The sequence below is a fragment of the Henckelia pumila genome, chromosome 1, assembly GCF_033568475.1.
Source record: "Henckelia pumila isolate YLH828 chromosome 1, ASM3356847v2, whole genome shotgun sequence".
Taxonomy (NCBI): domain Eukaryota; kingdom Viridiplantae; phylum Streptophyta; class Magnoliopsida; order Lamiales; family Gesneriaceae; genus Henckelia; species Henckelia pumila.
This window is the reverse complement of record NC_133120.1, coordinates 65,746,750-65,762,606: the sequence shown is the minus strand read 5'-3', so window position 1 is coordinate 65,762,606 and position 15,857 is coordinate 65,746,750. Positions and strand designations below refer to the sequence as shown.

Sequence of the window (15,857 nt, the reverse complement as noted above, 5' to 3'; positions counted from 1 at the left end):
AATATGAAATAAATAACTTTGATTCATAATAAAAACAATCAAACCAATTTAAAATTTAAATTACTTAAATCAATAGTCTTCTCAAATAAATCATATAAATAATCCCTAACATGACATTTAAATAAATAAAAACCAAAATGACGAAATAAAATATAATAAATAACTTTAATAATTTTGCATGCTTTCATCTCCAATCAAATGATCAATCTTTCCTTCCGGATCTTCAAAGAAATCAGAAACATCAAAATGTGCCGAAAGAGATGGGCCTTGGCTTAAATCTTCACCTTGATGAATAAAATTAGTTTCAACATCTTTTGCCTTTTCTTTTGATGCTTGATAAAGATCAACAAGGTGTTTCGGGGTACGACAATTATTATACCAATGCATTTTATCTCCACATCTATATCACCCGTTTTCTAAATTCATTGATTTATCATTTTGACCACTTTCAACATTTTTCTCTTGGTCATTACCACACTTTTTGAAACTTTCATTCCTTTGATCATCATTATTATTATAACCATCATTAAAGTAACGAGGTTTTTCATGCCCACGACCATATGGATGAAAGTGTCCTCGACCGCGCCCACGACCACGATTGAATCCGGTCTTATTTTGTTTCATCTTTTCATCATGCATTGCCATATTCACTTCAGGGAATGGGTTGGCACCAGTGGAACGAATTTCATGATTTTTCATCAACAACTCATTATTTTGCTCAGCCACAAGTAAACATAAAATCAAATCAGAATACCTCTTGAAACCTTTCTCTCTATACTGTTGTTGTAAGACAACGTTAAAGGCATGAAATGTGGAATATGTTTTTTTCAACAAATCATCATCAGTTATTTTTTTTCCACACAATTTCAATTGTGAACTGATGCGAAACAATGCAGAATTATATTCACTTACATACTTAAAATTTTATAAGCGCAAGTGCATCCAATCATAACGTGCTTTTGGAAGAACGTCTTTTGATGGCTATATCTCTCTTTCAAATTATTTCATAGATCAAGAGGATCTTTTATCATCAAATACTCAAATTTCAAATCATCATGAAGATGATGACGAAGGAATATCATAGCCTTTGCACGATTTTGCGGTGATTCTTGGTTTTTCTCTTTGATTGTATTTTCAATACCCATAACATCTAGATGTATTTCAACATCTAGTATCCAAGAGAGATAATTCTTGCCAGATATATCAAGAGCGGCAAATTCAAGCTTTGAGATATTTGACATGATGAAATCAAATATTTCACAAAAATCATAAATCAGTGACATTAATTAAACCAAATTTAAACATGTATACATCATAAAATAAAAAAATAGTTCGAAAAATTGAGAAAATCTAGAATCCATATTTAATATGATATGATTACATCTAATTAATATGTGATACATGATATCCAATCAATTGAAACAAAAAAAATAAAATGAGGAAAAATAAGCATGCTTTAATTAGGGAATTGAATGCATACATCATGCCATCACATATAATATAATACGTGTATATCAAATGGAATAAAGAAGATCTTGACAAAGAGTACACGTACAAGATACATAAAAGGTGATGGTTGTGAATCAGATAAATAAAAATACGACGAGAACATGAATGAAGAACAGAGCATAGATAAAAATCCGACGAAAACAGAAGTTCAACAAATTCAAGAATCAGTGATGAATTGCGTGACTTTTCTAAAAAAAATTCGAACAAAGAGTAATAGCAAAATCGTGCTGATAACGTGTTATAAAAGAAAACAATAAACTAACCAAATAAGCAAAGAAACACGTAATTCAATATATCAAAAATATTACACGAGGGACTTATTTATAGGTACAAAAAATTCTCGGGTATGGTAACTATGATATTAGACTTAGGGCTGGGATACCGAACTAAAATACCGACTTTTTGGGATATCGTACCGAAATTTTTTTCGATATATAGACATTTTTTTGGTATATCGAATTATTTTTCTGTATCTCTACGGTATCATTATGAATTTTTTCCGTACCAAAATTTTGGAATTTTGATATTGGTTATGATATGAATTTTTTTCATACCAATATTTTTTATACGGTATACCGAAAACCCACCCCTAGTCATATTACAAGAAGTGATATTATCTCGATTCTTTACCATCTCTCGAAGATTTGATTATGATTTTATCCGATCACCCAAATCTTTGACATCCATAATATTGTAACAAAACATGTTGATTTAAAAGATTAAAAAAAATAAAAAACTTGGAAGAAAGAAAAAAACAAATGAAAAAGAAAAAGAAAAAAAGAAATGGATAGGTACAGCACCACAGTACAGCACTCCTTACTGTGGTATCCCCACAGTAGGGGATCCTAATCCCATTGGTTTCTGCTGGTTTTTCATGTATCCGAAGGGACATTCCAAAATTGAAATTCAAAATTTCAGCTTCGGAACAACTAGAATCTACATGGAGATTCCAAATTTGGTATGATTGTGTTGTTTTTGCATGTTTGTGGGTGGAGTGTATCGCACGTGACACAAATGAAATTTGAACATATCAAAGTCCTATGAAAATGAACACTTATCGAGCCCAAATCTGTGCACGTATATTGCTTGATGGAAATTGTATGTCGAAAAATAAGTTCAACTAATTTGTAGTTTATGGTTTTTTGGTGGACAAAAAATGCGATTTTTTATGTGTTAAATTATGATCATGTAGTGCATTAGTAGTGTAAGTATGACAATATTTAATTAATAGGCTAATATTTTGTATAAATATGAATGATAATATCTATGGATGTACAAATTTAGTATTCACACAACTGTATTGAGATAGAAGTTTTTGTATAATATATGTTGTGGTATAAGAAGATAAGAATTGAAGTCTATTGTGATCGAATATGGGTATAATTTATTTGAATTTGAGTGTTTGCAAGATTGCATTGGTACCCTATAAATTAATTTTCAAGATCAAAATATACTTTATTAGTTACAACATATTAAAAATTCAGTACTACAAAGTTAATTTGAAGTATAATTCCGTACAATTTGAGTAAGAAGGTTCATACCTTTGTTTATATCTTTGGTTGTCTATATGGAATTCGGCACTATTAGCGACAAATATGGTACATTTAGAACTATATTGGGAATAGTTTTTATGCAATCTCATTCTATTTACATGTTATTAGGTATTACTCTGGTTGTCTACAATTACGTAATTAGATTTACATCTTCAACAAATGTTGAATGCAACATTTAACAGTGATTACCCCAATTTGTAAGACCCCAATTTGTAAGATGACCGTATATTTGATATCCACAATTTAAAAGTATGTGGGATCATAGGATTTGACACAACACATGAGCAATAATAGAACACATACAACCTAATTGAGAATATGTTATTCTACTTTCCAAGTTACACATTTGGGCCCCTAAGATCGGCCTTTCTAAATGAGAAAAAAATTTAGGTTTGAATTATCCCCGATTTGAACAATCCCAAATATATTTGGAACAATTTTGGCATTTACGGCAAAAGCATATAAGCAACTGGGAATTAAAAACTCATTCTTTGCACACACATAAAGATGTTATGATTTTTTGCATAACACATAATATGATTGTTAGGATCTGTATTGCATGCAAATGACAAATGATCAGTTCAGTTGAGTTTTCAACTGAACCACTTGTTCTACCTTGACTGTTTATGTCAATCAACCAACAAATTTTGTGCGAAAAGAGGTCGACTGACAGATTGAACATAAATAATATACCTCGATTGAAATGAAAATAACTCAAGATATGTTTCTGGATATCCAGAGTTCGAATACTCCTAAGTCACCCATTATTTCTTTTTGGAAAAGATTCACTAGAAGATTTGAGTAATACAAAAAATTTGTAACACTTCGATTCAGTAAGGACTTAACACTGCCTCAACTGAAACTCCAAGTACTTCACTAAATTCAATACACAGTCCTCAACTAGTTTTACAAGATTGAGTGTTACACTTGAAAATTTTAGCACAACATGGTCCTAGAATGATCAGATATTTAACTGTATGAGTCTGCTATATTAGTTGTTGAAAACTTGTAATCTTGAAAGTAAGACTAAAGGCTCAAATACAAAGATAGCTTGAATGCATAGAAAATTGGAGAGAGATCTTCAAATGAACTTCAAGCCTATTTATAGGCATTGATCTGCAAAGGTCATAAATGCTTACAAAAGTATATGTTCGTCTCAATAAATATTTGTTGCCTTGAGTTGTAAGTCTTGGAGAAGATTTTTGATAACTAGTACAACTTTGCGCACTGTCACTGTTGTGGTGTCTATAGTGTACGAATGTTTGCCTTTCCAAAATAGCTAATAGACAAATCTATACACTGTGTTTGGTTGACTGGATTTTGAGGGGATTTGGTGGGATTTGGATTTGCAAATACTGTTTTGGTGTTTGGAAAAATGGATTTTAAAACGGGATTGATATTTGATGGGATTTCATTTAACTAAGTGAAATCCTTACAAAATTGGTCGGATTTCATGAGATTTAATAGGATTTGGGTTTATAAAAAAAATAAAATTATTTCTAATAATAAATTTATAAACTTTTGTTATAAATTTAAGTTTTCTTAAAATTTTTTTTTTACAAAATATCATTTTCTAAAATTTATGCTAGTAAATTCCAATATGTATTTTAACTTTTTTCCAAACACCAAAATGAAATTTGAATTCCATGAATTTAAAATCCAAATCCAAATCCAAATCCAATTCCAATTTCAATTCCAATTCCAACCGACATTGTTGAATATATATGATAAGTGTCAGTCACCTTTAACTTCAGTTGCGGTCAGATCAGTTTAGCAGCCTTGACTAGTTGAGAATGTCTTTAGTCATGGTTCATTCACAGTGTTAGGATCGGGTTGAAGGGGTGTGGTATTACTAAACTAAAGTACTGTAGCAGTTGACCACCAAAGATGCTAAACTGAGTTCAGTTGATGTTGGTCAAATGAACTGCTTCCTTTCTCGTATGGCGATATTAATTGGTAAACAAATAATATGTGCGGAAAGATGCCAACTAACATATTAGAACCTATATCAAATGGCCAGACATGATTTGTGTGAGACTGAGTGTGCTCATCTGAAATGTGTGTAAAACTGGAAAGTAAGAACACAAGTATTTGTTTATGGATGTTAGGAGCTAAACTCTCCTACGTTACCCCTTCTTTCTGCTCGGAAGGATTCATTCTAGAAGACTTTGACTATTACAACACTTTACAATAGTCCGATCCAAGATTAAGGCTTACCCAACTGCCTATCTCAGAACTCCTAGACTCAACCTCAAGAACACAGTTCTCGACTGATTCTTGTTACAATGGTAGTGTTTGACAATTCACTAAAATGATATATTATAGAGTTTATAACTTGATAAGCGTTGGCACAATGTGATCCTACACTTGATCAAATATATCTATACGCGTGTGTTTGATCATTTTTCTTCATTTGAGGCTCTTGATTGAATATAGATGTTGTAGTGACCCTATTCGGAATCACCTACTAAACATACTTTAGGCATGCAATTAAGTTTAAACAGAAAAAATAATCAGAGTTACTATGGAAACTTAAACAATATAAATAAACTAGAGATATAAAACCCTACCGAATAACAATAAATACCGAATAAAATCTTAATCTAGAAATCTCTTGTGACCCCTGCTATCAATCCCTGGCCACAGACCAACCACTGATCTCGATCCTGGTCCATTTGCAAACCTGTCCGCCAAATAGGGTGTCCGAGATACAATCAGGGACGTGAGCGCTAACGCCCAGTACGTAAATATCGAGTATACAAGTATATATGATGTATGCAACATAGAAACATGAATGATCTGGGTAACTAGGATCAAATCTGGAATAACATGCGCTCAGAACATAGGTGCCTCTAGTATACGCACACTGCTCCGAAGATTCAATGGCTGACACACATACTGAACCCGATCTTGTACTATCACTGTCCTAAGTAAACCGCACACGCTATCCCATTGTTCCACTGGGTGTCACACGGTATCCGATCGTAAAATAAAAAATCCTAGGTCTGAACGACCCTAAAAACAATTGGCTATCTAGAAAGGATAACATTTTCAACATGATATGCCAATGCCACATAAAAATCATGAACAATATAATATCATGCATCTCATGACAGATAATAATGCAACACATAATAATGCAACATATAAAAATGCATACTTAGCTGACTATCTCAGTCTGTACTTACGTACCTCAACTCACTGGCCTAGCATAACAACTGTCTACAATCCAAGCCTACAAGTCAAGACAATGTCGTATCACTATAACTTATCTAAAATCCTTAACTAGACTAATAGCTACTCCCAATAGCTACTAAGAGTCTGACTTATACCTAAATTTGTCGTCACTCCGCTGATGTCAAAGGCAGGTGTAGCGTTAAGAATTCCATAATTTGGATTACATGCCTAATTTCGCTTAAATATTTATAATTTTAATTTCAGAGATTTAATTGTTTTAAATTCTTTTAAATATTTATTTTTCTTAATTATTTAAACTAATTAATCTTGAGTTTCTGAGTTCAGTGATTCCGGGTCCGGCTTGAGGAGACGGTGGATTTTGGTGGTAATTCTTAGTTTTCGCAAGATTGAGATTTATGAGAAACTGAGAAAATAGATAAAATTCGGTTTTAAGACTTTCCGGGCAATCGTAATTGTTTTTATGACATTTTAGTTTTTATTTCAGAACTTTTCACATTTAACATTTTAAAACCCGAGAAAATAAAATGTAATTATTCATTCAAATTCTTACCTTTTCAAACATATGGAATTTAAGGGATTTGGTGTGAGTAGTGTAAAAGTTGTAATATACCTAGTAGTACTTTCAAGACTTTCACACACACACACACACACACACACACACACACACACACACACGTGCACACACACACAAAATTTAATTCCCAAACCCTAGAACTCATCAAATTAGAAACCCTTTCCCCCATTTTCTCTCCTTGGTCTCCATTTCCCTCCCCTCTCATACCCAAACCCATCGGCCACCCTCCTCCTCCACTGTAGCGGAGGCCGCCGCCGCCCCACCTCCCCACCGACCGGAGCACACTCCCAAGGAAGCAAGGACTCCATTCCTTTGAAATTTCCAGCCCCTTTTAGTGGTTTGTTTTGAGTTAAGGCAATTATAAACATGTTCTTTGGTCACAAAGTAAATATATTATGTGTATGCTTTGATTTCTTTCATGTATTTCGAGTTTGGTGAATTTTTGAGCTTGGATTTCGAATTTTGCACAAAAATCAGTAGGGTTCATGCCTAAATTTCGAGATTCATATGTGTTCTTGATGTTAAAATGAGCTATGTCTTGAGTTTATTGATTCTTGAAGGTGCTAGTATATTCCGAAAATTTCAGCTTGTTACATGGAGTGTATGAGCTCAATTTCTGTACTTTGGTTGAATAATTCTTAAGGATATGTCTAGGCTAGATGATTTGGAGTTTAAATGGTGTGTTCAACGAGGTTTAAGATGAATAGAAGGGCTGGATATGAGGACTTTTGGGCTATAGTTGAGGCCATGTAGTAGGGGGCTACGGACGGGGCAAGTTGGGTAAGGGTTGGACTTTGAGCTAGCTTCGGGTGTGAGGGCTTGGACCGATGTTTCAAAATGGTCTAAGTGGTGTTAATAGAGTAGGTATGTGGGCTTGAATTTGGGAAATTCATTCTGTGAAGTGTTCGTAAGGGGATAGACTTGTGCAGATTTTTGGGTTGTGTTCATATCTGTTGGGAGATTGATGATTAATTTTGGATTACACATAAGATTTGGATAAGGGTCTGGTTCCAGGTAAAATATAGGATTTGAGGAGCATGTCGGTCCAAATTGAGAGAAATTCAGATTAGTTATGACCGAGTTAGGAATATTGCAAGTTAGTATGGTTAGTGCAGATTTTTGGCGGAGTTTAAGGGATGTCCGGGAATCCTATTGGATCAGGATGCTCGGAATGAATCCGGAAGTTAGAATATGATTCTTGGGTTATTTTAGGGTGTGTAGAAGATGTTGGTTCAAGCAGAATCCAATTTAGTTAAGAAAAGGTCGAGTTATGGGTTTTTTGGGTTGGAACGCTCGTGGTAAGTCTTGGTTAAGGAGAAAGAGGAGTTGTAGTCGATTATCTTATCCTAGGGGCAGTCACTTAACTATTGTTTTTCATTACTATAAAACTTGTTTTCATCATCTAAAGTTGAGTATTTGAGTGAGTTGTTTTAAAGAAATCTTTCTTTGAGTTGAGTAAGTTTTAAGCAAGCTGAGTACAAGATTATTTTGTGCTTGTGAGACAAGTGAAAGTTTGAGTTTGATGTTGAGTTAAAGTAAAAGTTTTGAATGAGGAGAGTTGATTGTGACAATAGACGTACAATGTCGGTCGGGGGATGCCTAGGCTCACTTGCCATATCAGAGGTATAGGGAGGGGCTAGGAGACATCTTGTTTTCCTTACCCAATCAAAGGGGCAATGTGGAACCGGGAGAAATCTTGGTTTCCTTGCCATAGAGGGGCAATGTAGGATCGGGAGAAATCTTGGTTTTTTTGCCATAGAGGAGCAATGTGGGACCGGGAGAAATCTTGATTTCCTTTCCATAGAGGGGCAATGTGGGGTCGGAAGAAATCTTGGCCTGCTTTGCCGGCATAGTACTCTAGCCATTGATCGATCAAACAAAAGAAGGTCACAATTGAGGATCTAAATTCATAGAGGAAAGTTCAAAGTTAAAGTTTATGAAAGTTTATGTTTAAAGACATGAGTAAAGTTAAAAGTTTCAAGAGTGAGTTTGAGTTAAAGTTGAGTGAGTTCATTGTATGCGATTTTTTTAAAGTTCTAAGTCTTGTCTATATTTAACTTCAAGCATTTCTCCGAGGAAAGTTTCAAAGTATTTTGAGTACAATTATTTTAAAAGTCATGTGAATGTATTATGTATTCTTCGTTATTATATGTTTTATACTTGTTGAGTCTTTAGATTCACTACTTTTCTTGGTGCAGGTTAGACTTTCGTTGAGATCGAGGGGCATGACTCTTGAGTGGAATGCGATGCGGGCTTGGCACATACCTTCGACCTATGCTAGTCTTCCGCATATGTTATTTAAACATATTGTGTTGATGTCTTTTATTTTTTATATTAGTTAGATGTAAATTTAAAGAACTTCTAGATCAGTTTTGTTGGCATGTTAATCTATTCGATTGTTAGACTTTGATGATTGTTATTTTGAACCATTTCCCATAGTTTCATGCTCGTTTCTCGTTTTGAATTTCTGTCTCGTTTGTTTGCATCCTTGGTGTGTTTGTTGAGACATGTGGATTTTAAGAGTTGTAGATAGGTCATGCCGAAAAATTTTTGGAAAAAAAAATTCCGCATTATTTTAATACCTTTTAAATATTAGAGGTTAGAGGGTCGTCTCAGTTGGTATCAGAGCATGGTTCTGGTTTGAGTTGTGCCTTCTGCCGGTTTTCGAAACTCAGGGGATCTCGCCTCAAAGTCCTTAAGTTTTAAGTTTCATTATTGCTACTTGTTTAAGTTTAGTAGCATTAGTTTTGAAATTCTTTGATCAAGTATAAGTTTAAAGTAAACCTTTTCTTAGGGCATATAATTTAATTGTTGGATTTTGAACATGCGTATAGATGCCTCCTCGTCGCGATCCAAATGCACCTGCACCTCCATCGCTGCCTCCACCTTCTCTGCCCCCTCCGCAAATTGATGTAGGGGGACAGGTGTTGGCCGGTTTAGCCCGTATCCTCGAGCAGCATGCAGAGGCTGCTCCTAGGGTAGACCAGGGAATATCTATGAGCAGTTTGGGAAATGGATCTAAAAGACTTTGTTGGCACTACCGATCCATTCATGGCTAAGGGATGGATCCGTTCGCTAGAAGTGATATTTCGTTATATGGAGTTGGGTGATGTAGATCGGGTTTGTTGTGCCACTTTCCTTCTGAAATATGACACTGCCCTATATTGGGAGGGAGTAGAGAAGACGGTGAAGCTGACCACATTGACTTGGAGTGATTTCAAGAAACTCTTCTTTGAGAAGTATTTTACTACAGATGTGAGGGTGTGGTTGAAGAAAATTTTATGAGTCTACGTCAGGGGGATTTATCGGTGGCAGAGTTCGTGAGGAATTTCGAGCGAGTTTTCCATTTTGTACCGCTGAGAGGCGATGATGAGGTGGAGAAGCTCCAGCATTTTATCGATGGGCTGCGTCCATGTTCTGCCGTGACGTTTTGATGGTGGATCCAGGGGATTATGCTACTGCACTCAGGCGAACTTTGAGGTTCGAGCAGTAATTGAGGGATATCAGCACGGAGGCACATGGTAAGAGACACTTCACTCAATAGGGCCACCCGTAGCAGCATCATGGCAAGAAGCCATATACAGGGCTGCAGAAATAGTAGAGACCCCTGGGGCACCAGGCTCAGAGACCCACTCCTCCCAAGTCGGGGGAGAATCTGTTTTGCAGGGTGTGCCATCGACCCCACTATGGGAAATTTTTTATGGATGCAGGAGTTTGCTTCAAGTGCAAGAAACTAGGGCACGTGGATGGAGAGTTCCTAGAGCTGAAGAGGCCAGTGCCTGGACGAGTATTTGTGATGCACGCCGAGGAGGCCGATCTAGACAGTACCCTCATCACAGATAACACTTTAAGTTTTTAGTTAGAAGCAATTCAATTAAATTATTGATTAAATGCGAATATGAGATTACTTGTTGGAAGGATTTTAGGGTGTTAACAATTGTGTATTTCTTGAATCTTGGGTTAGCGTAAGATTTTGTAATATGTTGCTTGTTTTGAGAAGTTTGACTGTGTTAGAATGTGACGTATTGAATTTTGGGATTAGATGATTTAGAATGAATCTAAGTAGGATCTATATTAAATAACCTCAGTTTTAAATCTTGTCTGTGTTTGCAAATGCCATTAATGTAGGTAGGATATTAGTAGCAGATGTAGCCACCAAATCCTTGTTAGATTCAGGGGCTACCCATTCTTTTATTTCCGAGGCATTTGTACAAAAGTGGGGTGTTAGACAAGATTAGATTTTGGTGGATTTTGCAGTAACCATCCCATAAGGGAAATAGTTATCCAACCGGAGCATAGTCAGGAATCTTGAGCTATTCTTGCAAGGACAGTCAGTAACTGCAGATCTGATTGTATTGCCTATGCCCGAGTTCGATTTGATTTTTGGGATGGATTGGATGATGAAGAATGCAGTGGTGATTGATTTTCAGCAGAGGTCAGTGTTAGTCAGGCCTAAGGGAGAGGAACCATTCTGGCTCGAGGCAGCTAGGAATTTTAGGAAGACTCGAAACATATCCTATTTCCAAGATAAGCAGCTTATTTAAGATGGGTGCGAGTCATTCCTAGCCAGTGTATCTCTGACAGAAATGCCAGGCTGTCAAGTTATTTCAGATAAGAAAGTTGTCAGAGATTTTGTTGATGTGTTTCCTGAGTAGATTGCAGGTATTCCGCCAGATAGAGAAGTTGAATTTTCTATCGACTCAGTCCCAGGTACTGTGCCAATATCTAAGGCACCGTACAGATTGGCTCCCACAGAAATGAGAGAACTAAAGGAGTAGATTCAAGGGTTGCTCGATAAAGGATTCATTCGCCCTAGTTTCTCTCCATGGGGCGCACCGGTCCTTTTTGTTAAGCAGAAGGATGATAGTCTAAGATTGTGCGTAGAATATCGAGAGTTGAATGGTGTGACAGTGAAGAATAAGTATCCTCTACCCAGAATTGAGGATATCTTTGATCAATTGCAAGGAGCCTCTGTATTTTCAAAGATAGATTTCCGTTCTGGTTATCATCAGCTGATGGTGAAGAAATCAGATGTGTTCAAGACAGCTTTTAGGACTCATTATGACCACTACGAGTTCCTAGTGATGCCGTTCGGTTTGACCAATGCGCCCGCGGTCTTCATGGATCTTATGAACCGCGTATTTTAGCCGTACTTAGACCAATTCATCATTGTCTTTATAGATGACATCCTCATTTATTTTAAGGACAGAGAAGAGCATGGACAACATTTGAGGACGATCTTAAAGTTGCTCCGAGATCGGAAGTTATTTTACAAGTTCGAAAAGTGCAAGTTTTGGCTAGAGAGAGTGGCATTCTTGGGGTCATATCATCTCTAAGGATGGTGTGGAGCTAGACCCATCAAAGGTTCAAGCAATTAAGGAATGGTATATACCCAGAAACGTTTCTGAGATTCGCAGTTTCTTTGGATTGGTCGGTTATTATAGAAAGTTCATCAAGAGTTTTTCATCCATTGATGTGCCACTAACAGTGTTGACTAAGAAGAATGCAAAGTTTTATTGGAGCCTGGAATGTCAAAGGAGCTTTGAATTGTTGAAGAAGGCTCTTACGACAACACCAGTTTTGACAATGCCTTCAGGGCAGGGTGATTATGTTGTTTATATCGATGTCTCTAAATTGGGTTTAGGAGCAGTCCTCATGCAGCGTGATAAAGTTTTTGCTTACGCTTCTATAAAACTTTAGGAGCATGAGAAGAATTATCCTACACATGGTCTCAAAATTTGGAGACACTATATCTACGGAAAGAAGTGTAAGATCTTCACCGACCATAAAAGCCTCAAGTACTTATTCACTCAAAAGGAGTTAAATATGAGGCAACAGAGATGATTGGAGTTGGTGAAAGATTATGACTGCGACATTAGTTACCACCTTGGTAAAGCTAACATCGTTGTAGATTCCTTGAGTAGGAAGACTGCAATGATTACCTCTATGACAGTGTCTAGACCGTTGTAGGATAAAATTCAGAGGTTTGGTCTAGAGTTTTATATAGGGGTAAAGCTCCCAGATTGTCTTCACTATCAGTGCAGAACACTCTATTTGATCATATTCGGGTTGCACAGGAAGTTGATGAACAAATGAAGAAGTGGAGACAAAGAGATGAGGTTAAGGGCAGTGGATTGTATTCGGTGGTAGATGGCATTGTGAAGTTTATAGGTAGACTTTGGGTGCCCGCAGGTGACTCACTGCGAGTTACTATCATGACAGAGGCTCATGCATCGTCGTACTCCATTCACCCAGGGATTACAGAGATGCATCGGGATCTTAAAAAGTTGTATTGGTGGCCGGGCATGAAGCGTGACATCGCCCGTTTTGTGTTTGAGTGTTTGACATGCCACCAGGTCAAAGCGGAGCATCAGAGGCCTACCGAATTGCTTAAGCCACTTCCTATTCCCGATTGAAAATGGGAAAATATTACAATGGATTTTGTCGTCGGTTTACCTAGGACAGTGAGACGCTCGAATGCTATTTGGGTTATTGTAGATCGTCTCACTAAGTCAGCACAATTCCTACCGGTACAGACGACCTTCACTATGACTCAGTACGCGGAGTTGTATATCCAGGGGGATAGTCAGATTACATGGTATTTCCATCTCCATTGTGTCTGATATAGAAACACGATTTACTTCGTCTTTTTGGAAGAGTATTCATTCGAATTTGGGAATGAAACTTCTATTTAGAACAACTTTTCACCCACAGACGGGTGGGTAATCTGAGAGAGTGATTCAGATATTGGAGGATCTACTGCAAGCCTTTGCTATTGATTTCCAAAACAGTTTGGAGTCGAGATTACCACTTGTGGAGTTTACTTACAATAACAGTTTTAAATATACTATCGGTATGGCTCCCTATGAGGCACTTTATGGAAAGAAGTGCATGTCTCCTGTTTTGTGGGATGAGATTGGTGAGAGATCGGAATTGGGGCCAGATATTGTTCAGCAGACTGCTGATATTGTAGTCAAGATCCGGGATAGGATAAAGACTGCTCAGAGTAAGCAAAAGAGCTACGCAGATATTAGGAGGAGAAATCTGGAGTTTTCAGTGGGTGATCATGTTTTTGTCCGAGTAGCTACTATGAAAGGTGTGACGAGGTTTGGAAATAAAGGGGACATTAGCTCCATTTTTCATAGGACCTTTTGAGATTCTTGACAGAGTGGGGACGTTAGCATATAGGGTGGCATTTTCGCCTAGTCTTGCTGGGGTGCACAACGTCTTCTACGTATCTATGCTGAAGAAGTACGTCTCGAATCCTTCACATGTGCTCAATTTTGAACCCCTTAAACTCTCACCGCATATGGCTTATGAAGAGAGGCCTGTTTGGATTATGGAAAGACAGGAGAGGAGACTCCGTAACAAGGTGATTCCGATGGTCGAAGTGAAATAGTTGAACCATTCGGATGAGAAAGCTAATTGGGAGACAGAAGTGGACATCAGGACTCGCTAACCAGAGGTTTTTGGTAAGTTTCAAATTTCGAGGACGAAATTCCATATTAGGGAGGGAGGAATTGTAGTGTCAAGAATTCCATAATTTGGTTTACATGCCTAATTTCGCTTAAATATTTATAATTTTAATTTCAGAGATTTAATTGTTTTAAATTCCTTAAATTTTTATTTTCTTAATTATTTAAGCTAATTAATCTTGAGTTCCCGAGTTTAGTGATTCCGGGTCCGGCTTGAGGAGACGGTGGATTTTGGCGGTAATTCTTAGTTTTCTCAAGATTTGAGATTTATAAGAAACTGAGGAAAATAGATAAAAAAATTCAGTTTTAAGACTTTTCGGGTGACCGTAATTGTTTTGATGACATTTTAGAGTTTATTTTAGAACTTTTCAAATTTATCATTTTAAAACATAGGAAAATGAAATTTAATTTTTTCCTTCAAATTTTTAAATTTTCAAAGATAGGGAATTTAAGGGAATTGGTGTGAGTAGTGTAAGAGTTGTAATACACCTAGTAACACTTCTTTAAGTTATTAAAGTAACATTTCTAAAACTTTTACATACACACACAATTTAATTCCCAAACCCTAGAACTCATCAAATTAGAAACCCTTCCCCCCATTTCTCTCCTTGGCCGCCTTTTCCCTCCCCTCTCACACCCAAACCCATCGGCCACCCTCCTCCTCCACTGTAGCCGCCGCCGCCGCTGTCCCACCTCCCCACCGGCTGGAGCACACTCCCAAGGAAGAAAGGACTCCATTCCTTCGAAATTTCCAGCCCTTTTAGTGGTTTGTTTTGAGTTAATGCAAGTATAAACATGTTCTTTGGCCACGAAGTAAAGATATTATGTGTATTCTTTGATTTTCTTCATGTATTTCGAGTTTGGTGAATTTTTGAGCTTGGATTTCAAATTTTGCACAAAAATCAATATGGTTCATGCCTAAATTTCGAGATTCATATGTGTTCTTGATGTTAAAATGAGCTATGTCTTGTGTGCTGATTGATTCTTGAAGGTGCTAGTATATTTAAAAAATTTAAGCTTGTTACTTGGAGTGTATGAGCTCAATTTCTGTAATTTGGTTAAATAATTCTTAAGGGGATGCCTAGGCTAGATGATTTGAAGTTTAAATGGTGTGTTGGATGAGGTTTAAGGTGACTAGAAGGGCTGGAGATGAGGACTTTTGGGCTGTAGTTGTGGCCGTGTAGTAGGGGGCTCAGAATGGGGCAAATCGGCTAAGGGTTGGACTTTGAGCTAGCCTCGGGTGTGAGGGCTTGGCTCGAGGTTTCAACGTGGTATAATTGGTGTTAATAGAGTTGGTATGTGGGCTGTAAGTTGGGAAATTCGTTCGGTGAAGTGTTCGTAAGGGGCTAAGTTAGTAGTGGACTTGTGCAGATTTTTGGGTTGTGTTCGTAGTTGTTGGGAGATTGGTGATTAAGTAAGTCTTAGACATAGTATTTGGATAAGGGTCTGGTTTCAGGTAAAATATAGGATGTGAGTAGCATGTTGGTCCAAATTGAGAGCAGTTAGGGTTAGTTATGACCGAGTTAAGAATATTGCAAGTTGGTATGG

General features: G+C 36.9%; 2 protein-coding genes across 2 annotated transcripts; one reads left to right on the top strand and one right to left on the bottom strand.

Annotated features, from left to right (window-relative positions):
- Positions 1-405: 405 nt before the first annotated feature.
- LOC140863964 (uncharacterized) lies at positions 406-1,241 on the bottom strand. Its single transcript, XM_073267788.1, has 2 exons — positions 1,039-1,241; positions 406-877 (listed from the first exon to the last, which is right to left on the bottom strand). The coding sequence occupies exons 1-2, from the start codon at positions 1,239-1,241 to the stop codon at positions 406-408; spliced, it is 675 nt and encodes a 224-aa protein (XP_073123889.1).
- A 12,448-nt stretch (positions 1,242-13,689) lies between these two features.
- Positions 13,690-14,233, top strand: LOC140863958 (uncharacterized). The gene is made up of 2 exons (XM_073267778.1): positions 13,690-13,930; positions 13,980-14,233. The coding sequence occupies exons 1-2, from the start codon at positions 13,690-13,692 to the stop codon at positions 14,231-14,233; spliced, it is 495 nt and encodes a 164-aa protein (XP_073123879.1).
- Positions 14,234-15,857: the final 1,624 nt, after the last annotated feature.

What these genes read in the sequence shown, in the direction of transcription:
- LOC140863958 (XM_073267778.1), top strand. Translation starts at nt 13,690, where the DNA reads ATGGCTCCCTATGAGGCACTTTATGGAAAGAAGTGCATGTCTCCTGTT. An exon ending in CCGAGTAGCTACTATGAAAG is followed by an intron (nt 13,931 to 13,979) that starts GTGTGACGAGGT and finishes CATTTTTCATAG; the next exon opens with GACCTTTTGAGATTCTTGAC.
- LOC140863964 (XM_073267788.1), bottom strand. Translation starts at nt 1,241, where the DNA reads ATGTCAAATATCTCAAAGCTTGAATTTGCCGCTCTTGATATATCTGGC. An exon ending in CATGATGATTTGAAATTTGA is followed by an intron (nt 878 to 1,038) that starts GTATTTGATGAT and finishes GTTTCGCATCAG; the next exon opens with TTCACAATTGAAATTGTGTG.